General features: G+C 37.1%; 1 protein-coding gene across 1 annotated transcript in view; it reads left to right on the top strand.

The window, feature by feature from the left end:
* Positions 1-14090, top strand: part of EMB2458 (FtsH extracellular protease family) — a 117669-nt gene that overhangs the window by 88372 nt on the left and 15207 nt on the right. The window contains exons 14-15 of the mRNA XM_089982799.1: positions 7822-8007; positions 8119-8193. Of these exons, the coding sequence (XP_089838925.1) occupies positions 7822-8007; positions 8119-8193 (261 nt within the window). The remainder of the gene's footprint in view (positions 1-7821; positions 8008-8118; positions 8194-14090) is intronic.

Genomic DNA, 14090 nt, shown 5'->3' on the forward strand with positions numbered 1-14090 from the left:
GTGCGCAATAGCAATAAAACTGATAAAAAACTTAAACTTAAATGTTGTATGCCTGACTGGTTTAAAGGTGTCAGGGCATCAATGTTTGTGTTGTAGAGTTGGTAACACGTGCGAATATTTGATTTTTGTTAATATGTTATTGCTTTGGTATAGGTGCATACACGATATGAATGTGTGCAACCCTGAACATTTAATTTTTATGTCCAGGTAATGTTCATGTGTGTGGATGTGAATACATGAAAAGTTTCATGTACCTACATTTATGAGACATGTTTAATTATCGTGCATTTATGAATTGGTTTCAAGTGCATGTGCATACATGAAATCAATGTGTGTTTGACATGTACAATCATGTATACATGTTCTCATGTACTTATGAATTATGGATGAATGCATGTGTGTTAAGTGATTTCATGAAAGCACTTGCACATGGACGGTGAACACATGCATATGATTGTGGTAACTCATGCACATTGTTAAATTGGTTTGAATGGATGTGCATTTGGAGGCATGTTGACCTCTTTGCATAAATTGCAAGTTATGATTTTTGCAAATGATGCATCGATGGTCTAAATGAATCATCTTAGGCCTGGAGAGCCTTGAGCTTGGGTTTGCTCTTTCTTTAATTGTTTAAATGCATCGCAATAATCATATTTACATGATGGTTTTAATTGTGTTGTTCTATGGTTGCCACGGGTGGTAGGCCGTGAAGAGCTACGCATTGGTGATTTGTGAGCTTATGTTTGCATGTTGATTTGCAAGCCTATGATTAACTTTGCATGTTGATTTGCAAACGTGATTTTATTGTTCTATATTGCACTGTTCGATGTGTTTCCACAGGCTGGAGTCTCGTGATGGTTCTCGCAGGGGTAGATGCGAGTTTTTGCCTTGTTTTTGCATGCTGAATTACAAAACTCAATAATTGGCTTTTAATAAAAAGATAATGAATAAGAACAGTGTAATATACGTTCTGGGATATCTCATCTGGAGTATGAGAATCTTAGAGAACCGGTCTTGGGGAGACTGTGAGGATACAAAAACTCCGTGTGCTGAAATCTTGTCCCCTGAACCCGATATTGAGGTTCCTTCTTCTGGCCACGGTTTTAGGGAGAGTCCGTCACTTTACTCGGGAGTGATGTGTTGGTCAAAACTGTGAGTTTGTTTGGTACCAAGGAAGTGGCACTTGTGGGCATGAGGTGTCCCTTGTGTCCCCGACATTAGATGTGGATGTCTAATGTTCCGAAGGTGATTCGGTCGAGGGTTAAGTTTGGAACCCAGTAATAAAATACAAATTGTGTGTTAAGCTACCCTAGGAACCTAACTTGACCTTGGGGTTTTGTACCCGTTTGGTGTATCCGCGGGCAACTGTAATTAAAAAGATGAACTTAAATTGTATGCATTTAATATGGCATGAATATGGAAAGGGAAACTTAAGGAGAGATAATAAGAGGATTCATGCATTACACATAAGTCATGCATTTTTCTGCTATGCATTAAAACATGCATATGTTATCTGTTTCCTTAATTGTTATATATTTGGTGGATGCGTGATGTTTAACTTTCAATGTATGTTAAATGTCTTGTTGTACTAAAAATTGTGCATCATTGTATGGTTTAATGTTTCTTTATGCATAATGGATGTACCTTGTGGTAAGAATGCGTACTTGAATTATGAATTGTCCTAGTTGCATTTCTTTGAATAATTGTGTGGATTTGTATTGTGGTTGTGGGATATATAAATGTTGCTATTAATGTTACCTGCCAGTTAGTTCATGATAAATTGTTGACTATCGTAGCATAGACCTTTACTTATTCTTGTATGTGCTGAAAATCATACATGACACCCATATCACATACTGGATTCTTGATGTACCATATTAAAAGTTACAGATTTCCTACTTAGACAGTTGTAGTCTAATTCCTATAAATTTTCAGGTGAAGAGTTGGAGTTAGGAGCGGTTGCGGGATGAGGCTTCGATCGGGATTTTGGATTTACTGTTCCAAGGATAGTATGAGAACTCTGATCTTAATTTTCATTAATATTGAAATGAAAAGAATGTTTTGGTCTTACTCCACCTGTAATGTTCTGGAATGCTTAGCCCCCGACGGTGTTTGGGCTGCCCCAACAACCATATGGTACACAAAAATTAGAAAGAAAAGAAAAAAAAATTCCTCAAAAATCTGGGTTAAGATTTCGGGGCATTACAGCAAAAACCCTCGCCCCTTCTCTCTCCTTGCCCGTTCTCCTATCGCTCCTCCCTGCGGCCACCGAGCGCCGGCGACTCGCCGCCGGCCACTTGTTCGCCTCCTTTCTCAGTCCGGCAGACCCCCTGACGACGCAAGCACCCCCCTCTCCGTCCCCTGTGTCGCAGGACGTCGGCGATCGAAGCCGACGGCAGCCTCCAAGCTCCGGTGATCCTCCACCTTCGCCGCCTGTGTCCCTCGTCGTTGCCGACCTCCGAGCCTCTTCGCCTCCCCTCTCTGAGTTCGGCAGACCTCCCGGCGGCCACCTGCGACATCAGCGGCGACCTCTTGCCTGGCGATCGGCTGCGCCAGAACCCCGACGCCGGGAAAGTCGGCACCCCTTCCACTGAGCCTCTCTCCCTGTTACATCGGCGGTCTCGTTTTTTCCGGCCACCTGACATTTACAACTGCCGGCGATAGCACCGTCGCTGTCCCCTCTCTGCTATGGTTGCCGTGGTTCCCGATGATCGCCGCCGTCAACGAGCAACCTCGACGACCCCCTTGCTGCGGCCTTTCGAGGTGAAAAACCCTCCCCTCCTTTTCTTCTCCTTTGTGAGGAGTTGGTCGACAGGGGGCTGAGCAACCCAATTTTTTTTTTAAAATTCCGCAGCCCATTTCATAGGGCAATTTTTAAAAAAAAAAAATCCAAAAAAATGACCCTGGGTGCGGTCAACGCACCCAGGGTCGGGTTGACCGCACCCGGTGCCGCACCCGCATCCGCGTCGAGTCGCATCGACGCGGGTGCGACACCCTGCTAGCCGAATCCCTGTGACATAGCATAAAAGACTGGGACATCCCAACATTGTTAAAATCTCTCTTATTTGCCTTTTATTAAACATCTTTGTAAAGGAGATTTTGCTTGTAATGATTGTATTATTGGGAAAATGAAAAGTCTACCTTTTTCTCAAAGGTCCATGTTTTCAACAAAGCCCTTTGAAATTGTTCATTCCGATGTATGGGGACCTGCTCCTGTGATATCTAAAGGCGGATTCTCGTATTATGTTATTTTCGTGGATGATTACACTAAGTTTTGTTGGATATACTTTCTTAAACATAAACATGAAGTTTTTCTAATGTTTAAAATGTTTCATATGATGATTTTAAATCAATTTAATGGAAGTTTAAAAATTCGTAGGCCTGACTCTGGTGGTGAATACCTTTCAAATGAATTCAAGAGTTACCTTGAAAGTTATGGTATTATCCATTAGAAATCTTGCCCAAAAACCCCACAAAAAATGGGTTAGCCGAACGGAAGCATATGCATATTATTGAAACAACTAGAACCTTGCTTATTTCGCAAAACATTCCAAAGAAACTATGGGTTGAAGCTGCCCTTACCTCGGTATATCTCATAAACAGACTTCCATCGAAGAATTTGAGTAAAATTTCTCCTTTTGAAAAGTTGTATGAAAAAGAACCTGATTACAGCAGGTTAAGGGTGTTTGGATGTAAGTGCTTTGTCCTTACAAATAAAAATGACAAGCTTTCCCCAAAGGTCATTTCGTGTGCCTTTCTTGGTTATTCCGAAACCCATAAGGGTTTTCGATGTTATGACATTAAAAATGACAAACTTTATGTTTCCAGAAATGTGAGTTTTTTGGAAAATCTTAATGGTTTTGAAAGTCTAGAATTACATAAGGAAAATGTTGATTATTCTTTTTTGTTTGAACTATTAGCCAAAGATGATGATTCTAGTGATGAGTCAAATCAGAATGACTCAAGTGATTTTAATATTGAGGAAATCATTTCTTCGCTTTACTCCTCTCACCAACCTATTGATGAAGGGCCATCTAGAGATCCCATCACCTATACTCATAGAGTTAGGAGCACTTTTAGAAGTGCTCTTGAAAGATATGATGATAGTCAGACTATTTCTCAAGGTGAGGAAAATTTTCATAGAACCGAAAGACACAGAAAAGCTCCCTCTAGGTTCATATCATATGATTCTTTTTCACCTAGATATAAAACATGTTTTAGTGCCATTCACTCCTACGTAGAACCTAGAAACTTTGCGGAAGCTAATAAAAGTCCTGAATGGATAATTGCGATGGAAAATGAACTCGGAGCTCTAAAAAAACTAAGACATGAAAATTTCAAGTTCTTCCTAAGGGTAAGAAAACAATAGGGTGTAGATGGGTTTTTAAAGTTAAAACTAAGAGCGATGAATCTCTTGAGAGATATAAGGCTCGATTAGTTGACAAGGGTTATAGTCAAGAGTATGAGATTGACTATGAAGAAACTTTTGCGCCTGTGGCCCTAATGGTCACTGTTCGATGTCTCATCACTGTTGCATCAATTAACAATTGAAACATCTATCAAATTGATGTTAAGAATGCCTTTCTGAATGATGATTTGAATGAGGAAGTTTATATGGATGCTCCACCTGGAATGGAGACTCCCAAAGGAAAAATGCTTCATCTTAGGAAAGCGCTCTATGGCCTAAAAAAAGCTCCTAAGGCTTGGTATGATAGGTTTAACTCAGTAATGTTGGAAAATAGTTTTTCTTCTTGCTTTACTGACACTACTTTGTTTGTTAGAAAATCCAATGTAGGGATTGTGATTTTGCTGCTGTATGTGGATGATATGCTCATCACCAGAAGTGATTCTAATGGGGTTAAGGGTATAAAATCAATTTTAAAAGATAAATTTGAAATGTCTGACTTGGGTTTTCTAACTTATTTTTTGGGAATTGAAGTAGCATACTCTTATAGAGGGTATTTTTTATCTCAAACTAAGCTTGCTTCTGAGATCATTGACAGGTCAGGTATTACAGATGAAAAGATTTGTGAAACTCCTGCTATAGTGGGAACTAAAATGAAGATTGATGATGGTGTTCGTCTTTCGGATCCTACTCCCTACAAACAACTTGTAGGATCATTGATGTATCTGAGTATTACCAGACCAACTATCTCTCATGCAGTGCATACATCAAGTCAGTTTCAGCATGCACCAACATCCGTCCATATGAGTGCTATCTTATGAGTCGTAAGATACATTAAGGGTACTCTAAACAAGAGAGTTTTTCTATCTTCTTCGTCTGATTTAAAGTTAATTGCTTATACTAACTCTGATTGGGGAGGTGACCAAAATAACCGTCATTCCACCACTGACTTTTGTGTGTTCTTAGGAGATTCGCTAATTTTATGGAGATGCAAGAAGCAACAAAAAGTATCTCTATCATCAACTGAAGCCGAATATCGTGCTATGACAACTACTACCATGGAAATTGTATGGATTCATCAGTTGCTGGAAGATATGGGGATCACAATCGAAGGACCTATCAAGCTATGTTGTGACAACAAAAGTGCAATTTATATTGCTAAGAATCACATTTTTCATGAGCGGACCAAACACGTAGAGATGGATTGTCACTATGTTCGTAAGGCGTACCTTAAAGGAGTCATTGACCTTCCATATGTCACATCAGAATATCAATTGACGGATTTCTTCACCAAAGCTTTGTGTGCTCTGCGCTTCAATTTCCTTCTTTGCAAACTCTCGGTCATACTGCCCTAAGTTTGAGGGGGGGTGTTAAATTATGTACATGTAATGTTATATATATATTATATATATATATAAGGTAATACATATACATATATATGTATCTACTTATTATATATATAAAATATATATTTCTAATTGTTTAGCCGTAGGGGTAGTTTAGTTTTTTTACACATTCTTTTCGGAATATGTTTTGTAATTCTTTTTCCTTTTATTTTTATTTTTTATTTTTTGTTCTTTTTGTAAAAGGTGAAAAGTACCTTGGAGGGGCCCACCATCTAGTCGTTGGGCCCCTTCCAACGGTCACATTTGTGACCGTTGGAGGGGCTCCAACGGCTAGAGGTGGAGCCTCTCCAAGGACTCCACCTCGTCTATTTAAAGGGGTCTCCCCTTGTGTATTCTTATGCTTTTGGGATTATAGCTCAAGCACCTTCTCAATCTTATGACTCTTAGGTATGCTTTTGCGCATTTGTGAGTTTGTGTTGTGCTTTTTATGCTCAAGTGTTTCAAGTGTTCTTGTTGTGCGTATGTGTACGCATTTGTTTCCAAGAATATTGTAATATTGCTAATAGTATCTTGTTGAAGATATTTTTACAAAAGGGATTGGCCAAAGACAGGTTTTGGATGTTAAAGGGCAAGTTGTTCATGGTTCAAAACCATGTACAACTTGAGGGAGGGTGAAAAGATGTCGTATATGTATTTGGGTCCAAATCGGGTATAGATCCAGACCCGTGTCCATGTCTTACTATGTTTTAATTTATATAGGGTTGACACACTTCATTAATGGTATGTTTGTAATTTCTTTATGTTGTAAAAGGGTATTTTAGTACCCTAAACTTTGTGTTAGACAGAACATATAATAATAGTGTATGCCGATTCCTGCATTGGGAATCGTGGGTTTCTACAACAGCTCATTCTCTCTCTCTACGTCCTCCATTCTTCTCGTATGATACAACTCTGGATGTCACAAATTCTAACAAAACTTATATGGATGTGCTGAGTGAACAAGAGGCATGTTCAACCTCTGTGAAACAAGTCAGGATCTCTTGTCTTGATAGTTATTTTCCATAATCCATCTAGCTCTTAAGCTCCTAACAGATCCAAAGATTTAACGATAGTGTTTGAAGAATTAAAGGTCACATGGGTATCTTGCTAGAGTTTTCATTTAGGTTCACCTTCATCATGTCTTGGTGGTTGTTTTATATATACCTCCATATATAGATTCCCATGCATGAATCCCTTATTGACATCTACTGCACCTTTCATGCAAAACAGCAAAAGTAACGGCAAGAAAATCATTACTTGAATTGTTCCCACCCTCACAATTGGGCTAAAAGTTTCATAAAAATTAAGGGCTTAAGTCCATGTTTTTAGAATATATCTTCTCTATGAACCTAAATTTAAGCTATTCCACACTTTTATACTTTATATTCATCTTATAAACCCAATTGCATCTGAAGACTTTTTCTTTTGGAGGTCTATCAATCTTAAAAACAAACATCTTTTTCTTGTTTCTTAATTTGCAAAGAGACTTGATGTTTTGACAGTCTCATGTTACTATTTGTTATACATTGATGACCAATTATAACAATATTTGCAGTGTCTGCATCTGCGTGCTTCCTAGCACAAGATTTTGTATTGTTTGACGTCATCCTTAAGATAGACTAGAAATTTTCTTTTCCTTTTTTCCCCTGCATGGCTAAACTTTTCCAAGGCTGTAATTTTTGCATTATGACGTGCTGTTACTAGACACTTTAAATTGGAGCAAACAGCTGAATAATTAATATTTGTGGATTAGTTGATGTCAACTATGCAATACAATTTAAATGCACGTGAAAGTACACTCAAACTCAAGGACAAAGTAAGGTGCATGGAGAAGAACCAATGACATGTTTTACTCAATAATCCTTCGCTGAAAACCTTGTTATAAGTTGGTTTCCCTATAAGCATTTGGTTGCTTTTGATGGCAGATGTACAGTTGCTTGCTCTTTGTTTTAACTTTTAAATGATTCATTTACTTTTTAATGGGATAAGGAATTGACATTTTTCTTTGTCCAATTTGTAATTTCTGTTTAGGGAATAGGTTGCACAAAGATAACAAAGGTGAAGAGCGAAGGATCAAGAACTGGAAATGTTGAAACGAGAGCTCACCTTGAGAAAAAGCTTGTATTTTGCTTTGGTTCATATGTTGCTGCTCAAATCCTACTTCCATTTGGGGAGGAAAATTATTTGTCCTCATCTGAACTACAACAGGCACAAGAGGTTAAAATCATTTCCTAATTTTATGTTTTATTGACCTTCTAAATTTTTTGTTTTGTCTGAAAATGGCTTGTGATGAGAGCCATCTATTTACATGTCTGTTATTTGCTGTAGATAGCAACTCGGATGGTGGTTCAGTATGGATGGACCCCAGATGACAATCCGACAATCTACTTCTGTGGCAACTCGGTATCTGTTTCTCAAAGCTAATGTCTTTCTTGAGAGTTGCTGTAGAGTGTAGACTAATTTCTTATTTTTTAATAGATTTTTGGAACTAATGACAACTTAGTTCCAATTGCAATATTTTACTTACATTTCATGTTCCTTGACCTATATGGATTTAGGAAAATTTTAAAAAGCACCTGTATATTGGGCATTAATAAAATACTCACTGTCACCGAACTTTGGATTCCCTAAACACCTTTTTGTTTTTTTTTCTTTTGTTGATAGAATCCTTCTGTTGGAGTAACCCAGGTTTCGGTTGATCCAACTTAAGTTTTTAAATGTACTTGTTATGCTCAAAATATCAAGAAAAAATGCTCAAAAACCTTCCCTTGTCTCTCTACAACCTACATAACCCAGCCCCAACCTAATGTGCAATTGATTGTTGCCTTCTGTTTCCATACTTCTCTTTACAATAATTTGTATCTCTACCTATTGGAGTCTTTCTGTTATTATCAAGTCTAAAAGAAGTGGGTGGTGAATGGAGGTTTGTAGGGGCGGGAGGCCGAAGAAGAGATGGGGCGTCCAGTGGTGGTGTTTAGGTGTGGTATGAGAACAAAGAAGTGGTGGCAGTGGTGGTTAGGTTTGGGGGTAGGGAGGGTTTAATACTTATTGAAGTGGTTGCTGCACAAGTATCACAATCAAGGGTATCTGATTCAGACCCTAAGTTATGGTTGTTTTCTCCCTCATGGGATTCTTTAACCTCTAGTTATTGATCTGAACAATTTTGTGGTTACCCGTTACTGATGAAATCCACAAAAAGATCACACTTGATGTTTGGGTTATGTGCTTTTTTTTTGTATATTTTCACTTTTTATTCACTATGTTTTAAATGTAGTACAGAACATTGGTTTTTAAAGTTTATAAATGAAAGAAAGGTCACTTATGTTAAAACGTATTGTGTATATGACATATATATATATCTTTTACTGTGTATGTAAACTGAAATACTCATCAGGGGTATTTCAGTCATTTCAGTTTGTAATAGGTGTCAGTCCACTAGGGACTGACGACTATTGCTTTTCTTTTCTTTATTATTGTAATATGGCATTGGGAGCTTGTCCAACTAGCTGTTGGACCAGCTCCTTAAGCATGGGAGTGCCTATTTAAAGGCACTCCCTCCTTGTATCTCTTTAAGCTTGTTTTGAAGAATTGTTGAATAAAGTCTTATATTTTAAAGTGTGTTCTTGCCCTCTTTTGAGAGTGTGTTAGCCCTTAGTGGCTATTTATATTTGGCCCATTAGAGGCTTTTGTACTTGTTTGTGCGTGCACCTTTGTAGCCACTTTGTGGCATTATATATGTGTACTTGTTTCATTACATGGTATCAAAGCCAAAGAGGAAGATTGTGAGATTGGTGAAGCATTGGTTTGTTGGCTCGCTATCTCGGGAAGTGTGCCATCAAACTTCTTCCACATCTTTTCCTTGCCATCTTCTCCTTTTTTTTCTTTCATTCATATCTTTTTTCTTTCCTCTACTATGGCTGATGAAATTGTAATGGTTGTTCTCATCAAATTTGATGGGAAAAACTACATGTGGGCCGCGGTGGTGAAAAGAATCCTCACGAGTAAAGACATGTGACATTTTGTTGATGATCCGCATTGGAACCACAACCAATTCTCACAAAATTGGTTGTTGGAACCGATGGTGAATCTAAAGAAGAAAGCCTTAAAGGGGTTGAAAAAGAAAAGGCTATGCTGGAATACAGGAAGGCCTATAAAGAGTGGGAAGTAGGCCATACCAATGTTCTTTCCCTCTTTATGAGTAGTATGCTTGAGGAACCTTGCTCCGATATTCTTGAGTTTGAAAGAGCCGATGAGATTTGAGAATATGTTAGACAAACACATACCCAAAAAGATGTGGCACACAAATAAAACCTCAAAGATAAAATACATAGTTGCAAACAAGATGATAAAACCGTGAGGGAGTACTATAGTACCCTCAGAAGGCTTTGGGATCAATTGACTAAACTTGAGCCTATATGGGAGACTCCTAATGATGCTCAAGAATAAAAGAAATACAAGTATGATGAACAATTGTTTCAATTTTTAGAGGACTTATACCCAAATTTGAACAAGTTCGGCTCAGTATTATTCATAGGGAAAAACCTCTTCCTTTACATGAAGTCTTGGCTCAAGTATGCATGGAAGAGACAAGATTAAGATTTATGTCCGAATCTAAGGAGATAAAGGACAATGTGGTGGTCGTCTCAAGACTGGGTGCCAATACAAATGTTTATAAACCACTACATTTCTCAAAACCTTACCATGGGAAGTTCAATGACAACAAGAAGAGAACTATATTGACTTGCCATAATTGTGGAGAATCAGGCCATATTAGACTGTGGCATCTGTTGGAGCGTTTCACGAAGAAAGAAATGAAACCAATAAAGATTCAAAATCCATTGAAACCATGTTCTCTCAAATCATGGTGGCCCCTCATCCACTAATTAAAAACTCTTCTCTTTCCAATGCTGCGGTCTCTACATCATCACTTCCCGGTAAGGTTTCATGGCTTTTTAATTCATGAGCTTCATTTCATATGGCTCCATATTCTTCTTTACTTTCCGAATGTTTCATTAATTCAACGCAAAAAAATATTTTTACTGCCAATAGTTTCTTTCTTATCGTAAAAGGCATTAAAATTTTTTAAAGTACTTCAAAATTCTCTATTTTAAAAGTTAGGCTTGTCTCAAAACTAAATTTAAATCACTTTTCTATTTCACAAATTACCATGAGTGTAGTGTCTCCTCATCCAAAAAATGTTTTCTGCAGGATCTCCAGTCCGGGAAGCATATTAGGGAAGGACATAGATAAGGAAACCTTTACTACATGGATCAACTTCTTCTTAAAAAAAACAATTTTTGTTATAATGTTCAAAATATAAATTTAGCTTTATGGCATCAAAGATTGGGACATCCTAGTTTATCAAAGTTATCTTATGTACCCCCATTTAATCAAATTTTGTAATGAAAAATTCTATTGTGAGGATTGCATTCTTGGCAAAATGAAGGCTCCTTTCTCATGTAAACCATTTCAATTAGTGCACTCATATGTATGGGGACCCTCTCTAATTTTATTTAAAGGTGGTTTTGCTTATTATATAATGTTTATTGAGGATTATACTAGATACTCATGGATATACTTCCTTAGGCACAAAAATGAGGTTTTTGAGAGCTTTAAAAAATACCATAACTTTTATAAAAAACCAATTTAAAATCGAAATTTCTATCTTTTGCCCCGACAATGGGGGAGAATTCATGTCAAACGATTTCAAAACTTATTTTGAAAATAATGGAATTATTCATCAAAGAATTATGTGCCTATACTCTTCAGCAAAATAGATTAGCTGAAAGAAAACATAAGTACATAATTGAAACTGTTGAAACTCTTTTAATTGCAAAAGATGTTCTAAAACATTTTTGGGCTGAAGCATGCTTGACAAGTGTATATCTCATCAACCCACTTCCATCATCAAAGTTTCAAAATATTTCTCCATATGAAAAACTTTTCAAAATTTCTCTCCGACTATCTTAGACTAAGGTCTTTTGGACGTAAGTGCTTTGTTCTCATCGACAAAAATGATAAACTCTATCCTAAAGCCATACCATGCGCTTTCTTTGGATACGAAGAGACTCAAAAAGGGTTTAGACGCTTTGACTTCAACAAAGAAAATTTATATATATCCAGGAATGTTCGTTTTTCTAAAAAACGAAAGTTTTTTTCAAAATGTGCCTAAGAAAGATGCTAAGTATTATTTTTTACTTGAATTATTGCCGCAAATTAAGGGTGATTCTTTGCTTGAGAATGATAAAAATGAAGAGCCTCAATCAAATCAGGATGATGAAAACATTGAAACTGGAGAACCTAGCATAATTCGATATAGAAGACGAGAAAATGATAGTCAACCAACTGCTTTAGAAAGATACTCTACCTTAGAAAGTCAACAATCTCAGAAGATCAGATAGGACTTCTAAACCTCCTGATAGATTTGTATCATATGAGTCTTTTTCATTATAGTATAGGGTTTGTCTAGCTAAAATTTTAACTTATTTTGAACCTACCACATATAAACAAGCAAAAAAATATCCCAAATGGATAAAAGCTATGAATGGAGAATTAGGGTAACTCAAAAAATCTAGGACTTGAAAAATATTTGATTTGCCTAACTATAAGAAAACTATAGGTGTAGATAGGTTTATTAAGTCAAAAGACTCAAAACTAAGAGTGATGAGACCTTAGAAAGAAACAAGACTAGGTTAGTTATCAAAGGATATGCACAAGAATACGAGATAGACTATGATGAGACATTTACACCATCAGTTAGGCCGACTTCAGTTAGGACTCTCATTGTTGTTGCCGCTATTAAAGGTTGGCCTATCTACCAAATGGATGTAAAAAATGCATTTTAAAATGGAGACTTAAAAGGAGAAGTTTATATGGACTCACCTCCTAGATATGAAGTTTCCTCTCGTAAGGTATTTCAATTGAGAAAGGTTCTTTATGGTTTGTGTAACGACCCCAACTCATACCCTTTGAAAAATGCGGATTTTTTTTTTTGGAGTTGCGGAAAACTTCCTAGAGACCCGGGGTCCTTACCGTTCCAATTTCAGTTGAATAATCACACACCACAAACAAACTTACATTTATCATCCATAACCAACCAACTAAACTCTTTTATTAATGAATCAATAAGAGTCTCATACTCAACTCAAAAGTGAGGTAACAACTGCAGAAAATAAAAAGAACTAAAAGAAACAAAAGTAGAGTCACTTTGTCCGTAAATGAAGCAGTCTGAAACAAATGTCGCTCTCGTATCCTCTCAGAAGCGCGTCTACTTCACTAATCACTCGGCCCTGTGAAAAACCGATAAAATAGGGTATCAGAATCTAAAGAATCCTGCGTACAGGTCCTTCTAGTGAATCAAATAAGAATAAAGAACATAAATAAGATCCATGTAATATTTTAGAGGGATACAGTTATAACCAATTCATAAGACAATTAACCATTCATGAAAAAAAAAAAATAAACATTAAGCACGAGGTAACACGAAGTTAGTAACATGGATCATAATTTAATCAATATGGGCATTTAAATGCAAGAGAGAACAACATCATGCATTAATTAACATATAACAACCAAGGGAAACAAGTAAACATGCATGATCTAATGCATAACAGAAATATTCATGATTTATATGCAATGCATGAACCCTTTATTATCTTTCATTTAAGTTTCTCTCTTTCTATATGTATGTCATATTAAATGCACACAACTTTAAGTTCCTCTTTTTAATTATCATTGCCCGCGGATACACCAAACATGTACAGTCCCCGAGGTCAAGTAGGGTTCCCGGGGTAACTTAGCACACAATTTATATTTTATTACCGGGTTTCAAACTTAGCCCTCGATCGATAACAAGAAACAACACCATCTATCGGAACATTGGAAAACAACATCCAAAGTCGGAGACACCATGGAAAACAGCATCCACTGACGCTACTTTCTTTGTATAACAAAACAACAACAGTTGTGTCAAAACACACCACCCCCAGGCAAAGTGGTGGTCTCTCTCTAAAACCGTGACCAGGAGAAGAACCTCAATATCGGGTTTAAGGGCAACAACACGTACACAAAATTTTTGTATCCTCACGGTTTCTCCAAACCGCAACATCCAAGATTCCCACACTAAAGCAGGGACATCAAGGAGGTATGAGTTACACTGTTCTTTACTTTCTTTTATCTTGTTTTTAATTTATCTCTTTTACATTTGCAAATCAACATGCAAAAAAATTAATAACATAATCTTGCAAAACAGTATGCCAAGCTCTTCACGGGACCATAGTCCGTAGCAACAAATAACAGTG

Source organism: Nuphar pumila, chromosome 12 (genome assembly GCF_984573655.1).
Source record: "Nuphar pumila chromosome 12, dmNupPumi1.hap1.1, whole genome shotgun sequence".
Classification (NCBI taxonomy): domain Eukaryota; kingdom Viridiplantae; phylum Streptophyta; class Magnoliopsida; order Nymphaeales; family Nymphaeaceae; genus Nuphar; species Nuphar pumila.